This window comes from Streptopelia decaocto (genome assembly GCF_964273445.1).
Source record: "Streptopelia decaocto genome assembly, chromosome: 1".
In the NCBI taxonomy this organism is placed as follows: Eukaryota; Metazoa; Chordata; class Aves; order Columbiformes; family Columbidae; genus Streptopelia; species Streptopelia decaocto.
In genome coordinates, this window is record NC_138663.1 from 8,734,518 (window position 1) to 8,750,389 (window position 15,872).

The window sequence follows — 15,872 nt, forward strand, 5'->3', positions numbered from 1 at the left end:
AGGTTTCACTGGACTCTTGTTCAGGGGTTGGGGAGCTCCTACAAACCACAACCAGTGGCCTAAAGGGGGATCTTGGATGACAGGGGGCGACCAGGGACTGATCCCCAACCAAACAACTGCACAGACATTTAATATTTGCAGCTGGTTTTGTTCTTTCTTGTCTTTTTACCTACAGATCTGACCTCTCAATCTTTTCTATCCAGCAAGAAGGAAATGCCCATGTTATTTCTACTAAATTTCACTGCTATTTAGTGGAATTTGTCTTTTGGGACAAAGAAACCTCCTGGGAAGGTGTGGAGAGGCGTGTGGTGGGGGAGAACAGGGTCAGGAGGAAACAAGAGACGGTTTGAACCAACAAGTCAAGTCTGTCCCAGGAGATGTGACATTTAGTGCATCTTAACTGGTTTATTTTCACCTTAAAACACACCTGGAGAAATGCTGCAGTCAGGATGGTCTGGGGGTGTCCAAGAGGAAAGATGTTTTCTGAGACCGAGTGATATAGTTGGAAGAAATAAAACTAACAAAAAATGAAGATGAATAAGATTTAAAATGAATGCCAATAAATGTAGGAAAAATAAATAAATGAAAAAAATAAATGAATAAGATTTAAAATTAATACAAATAGATTTAGGAAAAATAAATAACAATAAAATTAAGGAAAAAAATTACCTCCCCCAGGATTTCTTGCATGCAAACCTGTCTTTGGCTCCGAAAAAGCAGCAGCGAGCTTTAGGCAAAGCAGAGGGGGTGCACCGAATTTCACTGGTGAATCTGAGCACAAACTTTGGCTGATGTACAGGGCAGAAATATCTCACTGCCACCAATCCCAGCTCAGGGGATGATCACTCCCTTTTATTTAGTTTATGTAGGTAACACAGGCGGGTGACTGGGAAGACTGTGTGAGCTTCTTTTATGCAGTTTGGCTGAAGTCAGTTGTTTAAAAATAAAATACTAAAAAAAAAAAAAGTAACGTAAAATAAAAAATAAAAATAAAAATAAAAAATAAAATAAAAATTAAAATAACATAAAAATAATAAATAATAAAATAACTTAAACAAGAAACCAACATAAAAGTAAAAATAAAATAACATAACATAAAAATAATGTAACATAAAAATAACATAAATGATAAAATAAAAAATAAATGTCATAAAAGTAAAATAACAAAAATAAAATAAAAATAATGAGATAACATAAAAATAAACCAACATAAAAATAAAAAATAGCAAAAATTAAAATAACAGCTAAAATAATAATAAAAATATAAAAATAAAATAAAAATAAAATAAAAGAGCAAAAATTAAAATAACAGCTAAAATAATAATAAAAACATAAAAATAAAATAACATAAAATAAATTATAATAATAATAAAATAACATAAAATAACATGAAATTTAAAACCCTCATTAAAACACCCCCATAAAATAAGTAAACAAAATAAAATGAAATGCACAATTTCTCCAAATCACAGCATCACCACCAATAATGAGATCTGCTTAAACAACACAACTCTGCTGACCAGCAAATAAACACCGGCCCGGCAAATAAACAACGGCCCGGTGACCGCAGCTCCTCCGCAGCTCCCGCTCCGCGCAAGACTCGTCACAATCACCCCCACGTGCGCCCGCGGACACGCGTACCCGCCCCCATTCGCAGGTGAACGGCCCCGGGCGGGCCCTGTCGCAGCCCCCCCCCACCTCCGCGGGGGCGGGGCCGGGCGCGGGGGGCGTGGCTGCGCGCGGCGGGGCGCGGAGGGACGCGGAGCGGGGGCGCAGCATGAGGGTGCGGCCCCCGGCGCCCCCCGCTCCCCGCCATGGAGGGATTCGCCGCCCGCAGCTACGGCACCGGCGGCCCGGACAACCGGCCGCTCTTCGGGGAGACCTCGGCCAGGGTAAGGGCTGCGGCGGGCGGGGGGGGCGGCCGGTGCGCGGCTGCGTGAACGGGAAAAACACCGCCCGGAACCGGACCCCCAGTTCCCTCCCGTCCCCAACAAAATCAACCCCGGCAGTTAAAATGCAGCAGGAAGCCCCCCCGCGGTGTAAAAGCCCCCCAGTAGTGAAGAACCAGTTTCTCTCCCCCCCCCCGCCAATAACGGTGGTTCTCCCCCGGGCTCAGCAAACGCAAAGAGCACCGCGGGCAGCCCCCAAATGGAGAGAAACCTGCCCAAATCCTGCAAACATTTAAACACCTATGGAATGAAAAATAATTATACGCACACACCCCCCGCAACAGCACCGAAAATCAGTAAAGTGACAACAAAACTGAACCGCAATGGAAAAATGTAAAAAAGGAGCCCCCCCTAATTCCAAAAGGAACCCCTCAAATTGCCAGAATTATAAAAACAAACAAAATCAAAATAAAGCAAAACCCGCTCTGATCAGTGCCCTAAAACAAAAATAATCAATCAAAACCACCTCAAACAAATGCCAACTGCAAAAACCCACCCCCATCCCCAGAACAATTCCCCAAAGCAAGACCCCCTCCCCGAATAACAAACTCTCAAAACATCCCCTCCACCCCCAAAGAAACAAACTTCCAAATAATTCCCCCCAAACCACCCCCGCCCTCCTTAAGCCCCCCGGGGGGGGGGCAGCAAGGGCTGGGGGTGTAGGGAGCACCGGGGGGTCCCCTAAGGGGCTGGGGTATGGGGGGGGGGGTCACCCCAGCCAGGGTGCCCTGTCTTGAGGTGTGTCACCCTGCAGCCCCCTAACATGGGGCCCAGCACCCCAAGCCGCATCTCACCTAATTTTGGGGGGTCTTTGCTGGAGATGGGGTTGGGGGCTGCTCTTGGTGCCCTCCTGGTAATGAGTTTTTCCCTGGCTGGGAGCGCTGACGTGCGGCGGCACCGACTCTTCAGGTGTCAAATCCCCCGTAAGCCGCTCAGCCGGCTCTGGGCGCTGCTGCGGGTCGGGGTCGGTTTTGGGGGGCTGTGCTGGGGAGGGGGCTCCTTGATTCCCCTTGGGAGTCACAATACCCGGTGGTGCGCACCTGTTCCCAGCAGTTTGAGGGTTGGGGGTTGTCCCGTTAGGAGGGGTTACCATCAGTGTGTGGGTTTGCGGGGCTGCAGGCTGAGATTGTGCTGAGTTATTCGCAAAAGTGTATAAAATCCATCATCCTCCCCCCAAACGCAATAGTTGGAAATGCTGCTAAAATTATAACATTTAATAAATACGTAAATGAAGTGATACCAGCCAAATTAGGGGGGAGAAAAAAGATGATGTGGGATAGGAGGAGGACAGGTGGGACCTCCGAGAGGATGAATTGAGGGGGAACAGTTCTCCCGTGATAGTGGGTGCCAGCCCTGATGGGGAGCGCTGGAGGTGAGGGGACCTTTGCTGGAGTTGTGTTGGCCGCTTCTTGACCAGGGATTTTGGGAAGCGTCCAGGGATGGGGACTGCTGGGGACTGGGATGTGCTGTTGGAGCTAGACAGCTCTCCCAGCAGGTGAACGCCAGAGTTCCCAGCCCAGGTCAAACCCTCCATCCCTGACCCCCCTTTCCGGCTACAGCTCTGCTTGCAGACGAGAGCTGTAAATAATAAACATGCGATGCTGATACCAGTTCCTGGGATTGAGCGGGGATCTGGTGTCCTGCTCATCACCCCCGCCTATCTCCGTGTGGGACCAGTGGCCTCTCCGTGCCGTACCCGTGTCCGGTGGACAAGGGATCGCTGTGCTGGCTTGGGGTGGTTTCCTCCATGATTCACTGGGGTTGCTTGGAGACGGATGCTGGTGCGGTCCGGAGCTGGAAACGGTCCATCTCGGAAATGGCGAAGCTGAACTTTGCCTTAAAATAGGAGCAGGTCTGCCGGGAGAAGTGCATCTCCCTGTGCTGTGGCTCCAGTTTTGGGTGTCTGCAAGCAATGGCCAGTGCTGGCAAACTGGGCCCCTCAGCTTGGGCTGGGCACAAGGCCATGGGGAGGGACAGTGGCAGTGCTCCTGCACCAGGGAGCCCTACGCCCAAACCAGGGTCTGGCACCCTTGCCGGCGGTTGGAGATGGATGTAGAGATGGAGATGCCTTCTCGTTGTCTTCTTAGGCTCTCCTGGTTTCCAAGCTGGTGGCTTTAGAGCTAAAGCCACCCTATGGGGATGAGAGCTGAGCAGCAGCATTGATCTTCTTCCCCTGCTGTGGCTGCTCCTGCCAAGCTCACCCTCCTGTGCTGGCTGGCAAGCAGAGGTTGTGGGCACGCTGGGACTGAAGAGGGGTGTGTAGGAAGCTGATGCTGATGAATGCCAAGCGCTGTGGATTCAGCTGTGGTTACCAGGGATGCAGCACTGGCAGCGAGCGGGTGTGAGATGATACAAAGCAAAGGCACGAGCGGTAAGGTGGTAAAGAGGAGAGCGAGTGTTACAGATGCAGGACTTCTTGATGAAAGTAGAAGCTGTTTGGGTTCCCCTGTGATGGGAACATTAAATATAAGCAGCTGGTTGTTCAGGCTGGACAGGAGGAAGAAATTTTTTACACTGAGGGTGGTGAAACACTGTCCCAGGTGGCCCAGAGAGGTGGTGGATGAACCATCCCTGGAGACATCCCAGGCCAGGCTGGACGGGGCTCTGAGCAACCTGATCTGGGTGAAGATGTCCCTGCCCGTGGCAGGGGTTGGACTGGATGAACTTTGAAAGTCCCTTCCAACCCAAACTATTCTACAACTCTCTGAATCTGTGATCTCTGATAGCTTTACCCCTACCGCACTCAGTGCTCAGACACCTCTCTCCAGCCTTTTGAATGAATTTACTTAATGTACTTGATCTATTCTGAGTTGGAAGAGACCCACCAGGATCACCGAGTCCAACTCCTGTTCTGCCCAGGACTGTCTGCTATTCCATGTAGTTCAATCTGGCACTAGGTTAAGGTGTCCCTGCAATGGGCGGGCGTCTCGCTCCCGTTGCTGCTGACCATCTGGACTTGCTGATGTAAGGCATAAAAATGTCTTTTCCATCACGCCTGCAGAGATGCCACCAGGTACCCACCCTCCAGGGGACCAGCCCGTCCCCCTGTCCTGGCCGAGCCTCTGCTGGGAGCTTGTTCCCCGTGGGCTCAGCCCACAAGCTGCTGACTTGGTGGATGCAACGTGCCAAGCTGCAATGGGGCAAAGAGCAAAGCTGTTGCTCTGTCAAAGCCCGCGCGGCAGGCATGGTGGTGTTGGATACACCGTCAGTCCTCCTGGCTCGGGTTCCCTGTTGCTCAAAGGATTCTGGATTTTGTCCTCCTGCTTTGCGTGGGCTTGATGCTTCCTGACATCTCCCTTGCCAGGCAGCTGGAGGGAGATCTCCGCACCACAGCAGCTCCCTGGGGTCAGCCCTTTGCCTGCAGCCCCTGCAACACCCTCTGTGGAGCAGGAGGAGAGGGCAGAAACCCTCCTCTTTCGAAATACAGCTTGTGCAACACTGAAACACAGAAGTTGGTGTCCCTGTGAGAGCGCCCTGCACCCGTTCAGGTGACCTCCAGCAGCCTGCACACTCACTGCTTTGATGTGCATGATGCCTTTTTTTTCTTAATCTTGTTACTCTAGCAGCTGTCATAATACACAGTCACGCTGGACAAGAATCAGCTGTGCTGGTTGCAAGAGCTGGCTGTGCCAGCCAGGTGACATGGCTTGTAGGACACATGGCTTGTCCCAGCCCGTTTCTGTTTGCCCGATATCTACACGTGTCTGCCCGGGCTGGGCTGCACGCTCGGACATAGCGCGGAGGTGAAAGGCTCCGTCATCCCCAATCCCTTTAGCTGTCTCGGCCTCTGCTTGTGTATTTTTAACCTTTTTGCTGTGCTAAGCTGCCTGGGGCTGAAGTGTCAGCGGGCACCAGGGCATCCAGCCTCTCGCTGCTTTGCCAAGCCTGGGATTTCAGGATCAGTGGCTCTAATCCCTGGATCCTGAAATACCTTCTTCTGCCGGTGGCGCACTTGGAAAATTTTAGCGACTGCGGTTTTAAGCACGGGGAAGGGGATGCCCTGACCGCAGGGACTGGCTGTCACGCAGCCAAGCTGCTCCGTGCTGGCATCCTGACCCAATCTGGCTGCTGCCGCGACGTCCATCACTTGGTGGCATGAGGTGAGAGGTCCCTGTGCTGCGGGGACACTCTCTCCTGTATACAATAAACCAGGGAGAGAGAAATGCTCCACGTACATCACTGAGTCTGACCCCCTCGTTTTCTCTTGGCACACCAGTCTGTGTTCCGGCAAAACAGGTGAATTCTGCCTATCTTAAAATTGCCACCCCCCAAGTCTGTAATTAATTAGGAAAAACCTAATCATGGCCGAGTTTCTGGATGGGGTGTCCTGTCCACAGGTATGTGACCGTGTGTCCATCCCCGCCGGGCTGTCTGGAGAGCACTCCTTTCATCCCTGAGGAGCTGAGCTCAAATGCAAACTCTGGTCACCTCTGCAGAACAGCCTTGGTGGGCTCAGCTGGGTCTGCAGGGCAAGGGCAAAGCAAAACTGCCGTCCTGTCCTGATACGGGAGTTGCTTTTGGGGTGGTGACCTCACCGTATGCTGTCTAGATTAAAGTTAGCTTCAAGTTCTTTGATTAATTTATTTTAGCTTAGATGGAGGAGCCCAGCGGAGCTGTTGTGATAATGTCTCATGGAGATGATGTGCTTGTGTTTCATTTTGTTGCTTCTATTACTTGCCTGGAGTTATTTCCCATAGCTCATTTTTTGGGGTTGGTGGTAGGTACCTCACAGATGGCTCCCAGGGGCTGTGGGAATGCTCTGTGTGCAGAAACGCTGGAGAGGAGGAGGTTTTTGTGCCTGGCTGGCGAGGACCTTGCACAGGGGTGTTGGTGACAGTTTCCCATGGAGGTCGGTCACTTCCCTCTGCTGCAGCCACCGCTGTGACTTGGGGCCTCTGAGCTGTAGGAGCATAAATGGTCTGGTTTACATAGAGGAGTTGGGACTATCAAAAGATGTTATTAAAACTCTGCTGGCTGTGGCCCTTACCCTCAGGCTCGGAGGGACCCAACAGCCACCGAGGAGGGCACAGCACCCACCTGTTACTGAACTGCAGGCTCAGACACCTGAATTCTGCTGAGCCTTAAGTCAGGGCTGGTGATCTCCTGCTTGGCTCTCTGCCTTCTCTTTGCTTTCTCCTCCTGCCCCACTAAACTTCTTCACAACCTGGGGCTTTCCCCTCTATAAATCAGCTTCCAAACTGTAATGCCAGAGGAGAAGATGAGTGTGTGACCAGGAGCAAAGCCTGGGTTGTGCTGGGATGTCTTTGGACAAGATGCTTTCTCTGCTGCAGCTCTCACAAATGACTCTCCTTTTCTCACTGTCTTTTCAGCCTACATTTTAACAACCCCCATTATAATTAATTGAAGTTCTGAGTTTGGTTTTTTTTTTTTTCTCTCTGCACATCTTTTCTATTGTAGCTGTTCTAGTATTTTATTTGGGGAGCCAGTTGTTGGGGCTGTTACACCTGGCTGCGTGCAGCCCAGTCTGACTTTGGCAATAGATGTTTGTTCTCAGAGTGGCACTGTGAAGCAAGGGGGGAGGCAGGTGTCTTGGCAGAGATGGGAGTGCTCTCCTTTTGCATCAAGCTGTTTATTGCTCCAGCGAGTGTGTCAACACCAAGGTCCTGCCCTGGGGTCTTCTCTGAGCCCATGGTGACACAGCCCAGTGTCACTGCTGGTCCCTGCCTGATGCCGTCTGGGGTGGGACTGTGGTGCTGACACCCAGGGATGCCTCTTCCTAGGTGCAAAAAGATTTTCTTCTCCCAGCCCTGTGTTTTATACTGGTGGGGAGCAGCAGAAAGAAGCGTCTGTCCAAGCAGGGCCACCCTGAGGCGTCTTCGGGTCTACTGGTGCTGTGGGAACGTTTGGGATGCACGGATCATTCACCTCCCTGCCAGCAGCCCACAAATTCCCACCTGAGACACTATAAAGCTATTCATTCTCAGGCTCTGTGCCTAAAATAAGCTTTCTCCTTTAATCTCCGTCTGTGCTCTCCCACTTTAAAAAGACATTCAAAAAGGATTTGCACAGCTGTGATTGATTTGGACACGGTGAAGAAGCCAGTTCCAAATGAGCAAACCTGCTGCACAAGGACGTGGCCAGTACAACCTCCCTGAGGTCCATGGAGTCAATGGAAAACTTTGGAGCTGACCAGGGAGCCTCGGTGTTGCTGCTGGGTGTGCTGGGGATAACATGGGTCCTGGCTGATGTGGTGCGCTCAGAATTGTCCGTTACTGTTCTGTGTGGTTTCTCTTTTTTATATTTTAATAAGGCGTGCATGTAACTGTCCTCTCTCTTCTTCAGGACAGAGTCATCAATCTAGTTGTTGGCGGCTTAACGTCCTTGCTGCTTGTAGTAAGTATCCTCTGTCCTGCGTTTTGTTTCTCTCTTACCTGATGTGGTGTAAAACCAGAGTTCCTCCCCAAAACAGGAGGAAAAATTTTGCTGACCAAATAGGCTGTAGTTTGGGGCCCTGGTAGTCACTTTGGAGCACATCGGTCTTGTGAAACTCTTTGACAACAGGGGAAGAAGGAGAATACTTTTCATAGAATCACAGGATGGTTGGGCTTGGAAGGGACCTCTGGAGATCATCCAGTCCAACCCACCTGTAAAGCAGGTTCAGCAGAGCACATCACACAGGAATGTGTCCAGGTGGGTTTGAATGTCTCCGGAGAATGAGACTCCACAGCCTTTCTTCAAGCCGTGTTTTAAGATCTGGCTGTGCAATAAAAAGCCCAAAGTGTGTGGGCAGGTTGTCCATCCCAGCCAAATTTGAGGCTGTGTGAGATGACAAAGTGCTTATGATGGAGAACTGTTTTGCTTCTCTTGATTTCCTTCTGTTTATGACTTATTTCCCTCTGTTTATGGACTATAGGAGATTTTCCCTGGTTTGTCACTTTGTCTCGGGCTATGCTTTCCCCAAGCTTTAAAGACAAACCCACCACCATTGTGACTGGAGAGCATCAGTTCTGTGGTCCATGGCGGCAGCATCGCTGGGGTGCAGGGAGGTGTTGGGAGAGCCCAGGTGCCAGCTGGTGGGATGCTTGGCTGAAGCGATGCTCCTGCACGGGTGGTGAGCATCCCCGTGCCTGCTGGCTCTCTGGCGGTTCGGAGGACAGTTTCCTGATACAAGTGAAGTTTTCATCATTTTATTTCCCCACTTCTTAAGTCTGCAGTTGTGTCCAAGTAATTTTCCTCCAGAATTCTACATTTCCCTTCAGCTCTTCGCGCGGTGGGAGTTAAAGCGCAGGGAGGGGTGTACAGAGCTGGACACGAGCGCTGCGGTACGACAGAGGAGAGCAAAGTCTTCATCTTTGTTTTCCTCCATACAGGTCACTCTAATCAGTGCTTTTGTCTTCCCGCAACTACCTCCAAAACCTGTGAATATATTTTTTGCTTTCTGCATCTCCTTGTGTTGCATTTCTGCTGGCATACTTGTAAGTACCGCCACATTTGCTGTGCGAGCTTTTGAGGGTATGACTGAGGATTAAATCCAAATAAAATCTGCTTTATGTGGTGCCGCCTTCTTTTTTACACTCTCCCAGAAAAGCGCTTCTGCTTCCATAGAACAAGTTGACTATGAAAGCGTGGGAAGCATTTTCGTGTTTGCTGCAGAGTAAATGTGTGAACTAAGCCAACTTCTGCAGCCCAGCTGTGATGCAAGACTTGTCACCTCTGTCACGGTGCCAACTGTAGCTGCCAGTGGAGACATGAAGTAGGAAACTCGGGAGCAGAGCAGTGAGAGGGGAACACAGAGATGATTGTGCTGCAGAAGGTGGAGCAAAGCTCTTGAGGTGGTGGGGCCAGAGGGGAACTTGGAGGAGTCCTTGACCTTTCAGAGGCTCAGGGGATGAGTTACAGGAGCAAGAAGCTACAGCAGGTGCCATTTTGTCTGGGTAGTAGCAGAGGTTCCTCTACTCAATAGTTGAGGCATCCCAAGAGTTGGTCCCAAGTGTAGGCAAAGGGAACTGGCAGCTCAGAGCTCGCAGAATGGTTTGGGTTGGAAGGGATCTTCAAAGATCATCTCTAGTCCAACCCCCCTGCAATGAGCAGGGGCATCAGTGGCTCCTTCCTCTGCTGTAGCTTTTCATACTTGGAGCATTCTCCTTCCCCCAGCTCTGACCTGGAACGGTCACAGCCCTGAGCTCCCTGGTCAGGACCAGTTTCTGGTTCTAAGGCTGGTAGCCAGGACAGATACATCATGTACTGCAAAACCTGACATTGGGCGTCATCAACCTTGTGTAGCCAGTTTTGAATGTTTACAAACCAACCAACCCAGCCATCCTCTTCAACAAAGCTGACAAGATAACCCATGTCTTCATAGCTAACCCAGCACCCTTGTTTCACAAACAGCCTTGTTTTGGGAAGAAAGACCCTGCCAAATTCTTCTTTATGTATTCCACAAGCATGTTAAGAAAACATAGGTGGTATTTCTTGTTAAGAAAATAAGCTGGATTCCACACCTACTCTTCTCTACTAAGATGAAGCTGGGTTGTTTTACAGAAAAAAACAAAACCAAACCCCACAACCATTCAAAACAACTTCTAGAAGTTGCCAGTTCAGTTACTATAAAAGCTTCCTCAGAAGTAGTACCTGGCCTTTTAATACAAACTCCTTCTCTCTTCCAGATCTACTGGTATCGACAAGGAGACCTGGAACCTAAATTTAGGAACCTGATTTACTATATATTATTTTCTATTGTCATGTTATGTATATGTGCCAACCTGTACTTCCATGAAGTGGGCAAATGACGGACAATGGGGATCTCAGTGATGATGCTCCTGGGCCAGACTGCTTCCAGCTCAGCTCTCAGCTCGAGACATTTCAGTGAGGACAATCAGCCTGAGAGGAAAGAAGTGGGTTGTGCAAGGATAAACCAGTACATGATTTTCATGTAAATGTATATGTAATGTCCCTCTTGTTGGGGAGAATTATTGCCATAAGACGTGACATTCTGCTTTTTTTTGAAGAGCTACTGTTGCACTTAATGAACATTCCAGTTGTACTGATGTTTCAGAATGGCACAAGCTTTTTCATTTTGGAAAAAACTGCATTTTTTTATTACTGTACAAATAAACTGCAGCATTGCAAGGATCTGTAGTAGTATGAATAAATGGCATCTTACAGTTACGTAAGACAAATACTCTTTATTTCGTTTAAACTGAATATACAATTATTTCTGTTCCCTAGGCAACCATTTGAAACTACAACTTGTTTTTCACATTAACAAAACCACAGACTGAAAAAGACCAACTCTTGATTATGAAGAGCTAATTACAGAAATAAATAAAATAATTTATACATGAGTCTTTAGTTTCTATAGCTTTTTCTCTCAATCCCTAGCTAACAGGCTGCTGCTCAGCCTAGTGTCTGTTCCAACCCTTGAGTGTAGGAATCAATTGGCTCCCTTTGCCTCGGGGCCCTATGCCCAAATTCTCACAGAGCTCTTTCTCCAAGACTTTGCCACCTCCACACCACCCCCAATCCACTAACCTGCTGCATAAATCACCTCTGGAGAGGTGGCTGGTAGTGTCATGTAAACAGCGAGAGAGACAAATGTTCCAGCCTACTCACAACAGTCTTCAAAGAAGTTACAAGCTTGTGGGGGGAGGCTGGTGAGTCCCAGTAGCTTCCCTTTCTCATAGCCCTTCCCTTTTTATTCAGCTTGCTGTAGTGATGAAAGAAAATAAAAAATTAAAAAGAAAAATCCATAAGTGATCTTTCTGAGCTCTGTCCGTTGCCAGCAACGGAGTCTTCAGGAACAAGCAGACCTGGCAAGTCCCATAAGCATCTGTGTTTTTCTTCCTATGCCGCAGATGTACTAACAAACCAGACGAGATGGGAATACAGACCATTTCTCCATGATGCTGCCTGTGCTCCCTGAAGTCCTCGATGGAATACATTTTTTCCTGAAATGTAACAGTCTCTTACTCCATGTATTACAACAGTCAGTAAGTGCAGAATTCCTCCCGCCTTCTTCATGAAACATGTGCAAACTCATTCTTGCTGTGGCACTAAGAGGCTACGGTCCACAATCCTTGACTTCTGTCCAGTTTTCCAGATGTGCAGCTCAGCACACCAGGAACGAGTCAGATCAGAATTGACCACGTGGATCCCAGCAGTGTGCACTGCAAGAGATTCTTTAGAAACACTGAAACACCCTGGCTGAGACATCAGGCTTCGGTTTGCTGCCCTGTAACCCTTCACAAATGAGGTAAATAGCCTGAGCAGAGAAAGTGCACTGTAGTCATTTCAAACTGGAAGGTTCTGTTTAAAGACACGGACTGACTACTTTCTTTGGAAATGTGGCACAGGGTTGTCACTAATTTCACAATGTGAACACGGTCAATAGAAAATGGACACGATGACTGCTTCTCAGTGACAGCTCACTAAATCTTCAACGTCCTTTGAATCTTCCGAGGCGGGACTGCCCAACGATGAGCCGATAATGTGTGACCCATCTCCGTGATGCTGCAGGATAGGATCTGTCAGGAGACACAGTACATTAGAACCAGTATTTACTGTGCCATTATAACAAGATATAAGATACACATTTCGGAGACAGAAAATGCAGTCTGGAATTTTAACTGATTTTAAGCAATGTTGCTCAAACTAGTCCTTGATTTCTAGTTCCACGGTAAGCTGTGACTAATATAGATGCAACTGGTGTGACTCACATTTGGATTAATCAGGTATGACTATGTCAGGCCTATTGCGGACCCTCTGATGGCTTTGCAAGGAGAACCCTTTCTTGTTAGGTACAGCAGCGGGAGAATGTGTCTGAGATGACTCTTGGCATTGGGAAGCGTGGTGCAAGCCCTTCCAGTTGAGTGCTGTGCAAACACAACCCCAAACAGCCCAGCCCCTCATCATGAGAGGCATCAAGTGCCATTTCTGATGCCTCTGGTCTTCGCTCAAATAGGAAATTTCATTCAAGCACCAGGCATGAGGAAACACACACTAAAGAAAGTTACTCATTAGCCTATGTGTACTAATTCAAGGCTCAAGGGCAATGGAAACAGCTCAGCGAGTGATGAAGCAGCTGCTGTTCTAATGCTTTTCCCACAAGCTAAAGTGGGACTTTCTTGCACTTCTATAGATGCAAGTAGGGTAACCAACTTGCTTAAAGTTTCATAGCAATGACATGGAAGATAATTTAAGAGAAAGCAAGGACCTACAAAGTGGTGTTTATGGGACCCCAAAGTGCCACACTGCCTGAATGAATCCTAGCTGCAGCATCCGCATGAAGGGACTGATGTACCTGTTAGAGTTGTCAGGGGCAAGACTGATTCGCCATCGATATCATCCGTTGTCTGGATAAAACCATGAGAAGAAGGAACAATAAGCACAGTCTCATCATCTATTGTAGGCTGATCAACTTGTTCTTCTATCGTTGGAGAACCCAGGTCCTGCACAACACAGAACAACAGGACATGACAGTGTATTCTTGGCAGCCTCAACAAAAAAACCTGCTGTGGTCAGCCACACGCCATAATAAGCAACAGACTCCCTGGATGAATTTTATCTCATTAAATTGAAATGTCAGCATCTGAGCTAGTTTATTTCAGCATTTATAGGGCACATTTCATCGCAGTGCAGGCATCTAAAAACAAGATGAGAAGAATTCTACGCTGTGAGCAGTATGAGGGCAAGGAGAGAGGAGAGCCTGCTGCGTGGTGATAAAACGTCCTCTTGTACATCAAACATTTTGTCTATAAGGAGGAATAATTAAGCTTTGGCAGTACTTGCTGTCTAGATGTTCTGAGATACTGAAGCATTGCCTTTGTAGTACTTACCAGCTTCACAAACACAATCGATTTACCTGAACTTAATACTTAGTTTTGCAATTCCCGCTTCTGTGTCAAGTTTTAACTAATGGACACAGAGCTCAAAAGACCCGTTTTAATTACTGTGCCTTGCTTGCCCTGTAACTTGCTGACTGTAGGGTGGCTCCAAACATTTTGAGCTGAGCCTCGTTATATAAAAAAATTAGCAACACACTGATTCCTTCCAGGTACAGACTGTCAACACCCCCAACCCTCTTTTGGTTCCATAAGAGCTGCTGCCTCTTCGCTGGGTCCGGCAGCGCTAGCACTGAAATGCCAGTAACACGTCTGGCTCACTTTGTGTCCCAGCACACTCCAGCCGGCTCCTGATTCTGCAAACGCAGTGAAAATACATCCTAGATAGTGCTGCCACAGTAAGCAGGGATATTTGGGTTCCAGTTTTTGTGTGTAACGTGTAAAGTTTGTTCGAGCTTCAGGAATCACTGTGCAGAACGCTAGTAAATGTTGCTGGCACAATGGGGGGTACCTGGATTTATCCCTTTTTCAGAGAGAGTGGGAAATGTCTGGGAGAGGTTAAAGAAATCCCTGAAGTTCCTCCACCTAGTTTTTTAGGAAAACTTGTTTTCCTACATAGTTTCCCAATGTTTTTGCAAAGGCAACTGCCTGAAAACCCTTTCCCTGGTGCTGCTGGAGAGCTACAGCTCAGCGAATCAGACCTGCTCCAAACTGCACCCATTCATGCAAGGCACACCGTGCCTGACCTGCAAAAGCAGCTTTCTGCAGAGAGCACAGCGGAACCGGCCCACGATAAGCAGTGTGAAACTGGCCAAAGGAGGCGTGAAAAATTAAAGAAGCCATTGTGGCAAATGGGCACCTTTCCCAGCCAGGAATAATAACACCCTGCAGCACGACTGCCTGCTTCCCACTGCCCACACGCACAGCGACAGCGCAACACTGGCTAACGCAGAAAAATAACACTGACTTAAAGAAAGCAACATTTAGGCATGTGTTTCTAGAGTAACTGTTCACTTAGAATCACTCACAGTTCACTATTTCCTAGAATTTAAATACACATATCAAACTTCAATCTGAGTAGAAGTGTAAGGCAAAGCAGAATTACAAACTCTGGTTTTTTTTTTGTATAGAAAGGTTTTGTACGTCTTTATATCCTGCTGCTGCAGTTTCTACAAAGTTTAATTAGGAACTAGGTTTGTAGCAAAGGTTTACTAATCCTACCCTTAGAAGCTGAAATTTTAAACCAAGAGTAGAAAGCTGATAGGCTGCCTTAGTCGTTGAGAATCTTATCACAACTATGTCAACCATGAGACAGGGAAGAAAAAAATGAAAGAATAATGCCCAGCCTCAGATGTCTTCAGGATCCAAATACTTCTGCAGCAGCAGACTGTGGAGACGTTGAAAGATTCTCCTCTTTGTAAAAGCAAAATGGATATGAAGTGTCTGTTTTTCAAAGACAATGCCTAACAAAGTCTCAGCATATCAACAATGGATTTTCAAGATGGATAAAACAGAATTACAGCAATTGTAGAGAACAGTGTTTTGGAGAACAGGATGAGGTATTTGAATCTAACTCATATCTTTCCACAGTATAACCTAGTCAAGCTTCTAAGGGAAGAGGTATTTTCTACCCACTAAAGAGAATTATCTTCTTTTTAACATCTCTCTTTTCTTGTACTTACTCATTATGATAGTTTCAGCAACTGAAAGATGGAGGAACGTAGTATAAACAATCCAAATGCCCAAAATAATTCAGATAAACACATTTCTGCATCTCAGGTGTTGGAGCTGAATAAAACTGAGGCCAGAGAGAGAGATGGCTCAAATGGCTACATTCCAATTTAACAGATAGTTAACTGGAGTACTATGTGTAATGTGTCCTCAAAGAATGGAAACTGTGGTGCACTTAGAAATATGTTATTAGATTCATAGAGCAAAAGCTAAACACTGTACCTCGCCTCCCTTGCTCAGCACTCTATCTACCTGTAAAGTATGTGTGCTGGACAATTAACAGCCTAGTTTAAAGCAACATCATCAAATAGGATTAAGGTGAAGGCAACTGTCTGGTGCCACCAACACTCCTGCCTGACAAAGTCATCAAGCAAAGGTACCCTGAGTAGTG

General features: G+C 47.6%; 2 protein-coding genes across 4 annotated transcripts in view; one reads left to right on the forward strand and one right to left on the reverse strand.

Moving 5' to 3' along the window:
• Positions 1 to 1,755: 1,755 nt before the first annotated feature.
• Positions 1,756 to 11,042, forward strand: TMEM243 (transmembrane protein 243). Its single transcript, XM_082043050.1, has 4 exons — positions 1,756 to 1,892; positions 8,253 to 8,303; positions 9,281 to 9,385; positions 10,577 to 11,042. Exons 1-4 carry the CDS (start codon positions 1,815 to 1,817, stop codon positions 10,697 to 10,699), a joined length of 357 nt encoding a protein of 118 aa, XP_081899176.1. The 5' UTR covers positions 1,756 to 1,814; the 3' UTR covers positions 10,700 to 11,042.
• A 38-nt stretch (positions 11,043 to 11,080) lies between these two features.
• DMTF1 (cyclin D binding myb like transcription factor 1) overlaps positions 11,081 to 15,872 on the reverse strand; it is a 32,287-nt gene continuing 27,495 nt past the window's right edge. For all 3 annotated transcript variants that reach the window (XM_082043049.1, XM_082043047.1, XM_082043048.1), the window contains 2 exons: positions 13,210 to 13,357; positions 11,081 to 12,433 (listed from right to left, as the gene is read on the reverse strand). In XM_082043049.1, the coding sequence (XP_081899175.1) occupies positions 12,324 to 12,433; positions 13,210 to 13,357 (258 nt within the window). In that variant the 3' untranslated portion in view covers positions 11,081 to 12,323. The remainder of the gene's footprint in view (positions 12,434 to 13,209; positions 13,358 to 15,872) is intronic.

Bases quoted from the DNA above. Each gene is read 5' to 3' on its own strand.
- TMEM243 (XM_082043050.1), top strand. From the start codon at position 1,815: ATGGAGGGATTCGCCGCCCGCAGCTACGGCACCGGCGGCCCGGACAAC. The intron at 1,893-8,252 runs GTAAGGGCTGCG...TCTCTTCTTCAG, and splicing joins TCGGGGAGACCTCGGCCAGG to GACAGAGTCATCAATCTAGT. The intron at 9,386-10,576 runs GTAAGTACCGCC...TCTCTCTTCCAG, and splicing joins GCATTTCTGCTGGCATACTT to ATCTACTGGTATCGACAAGG.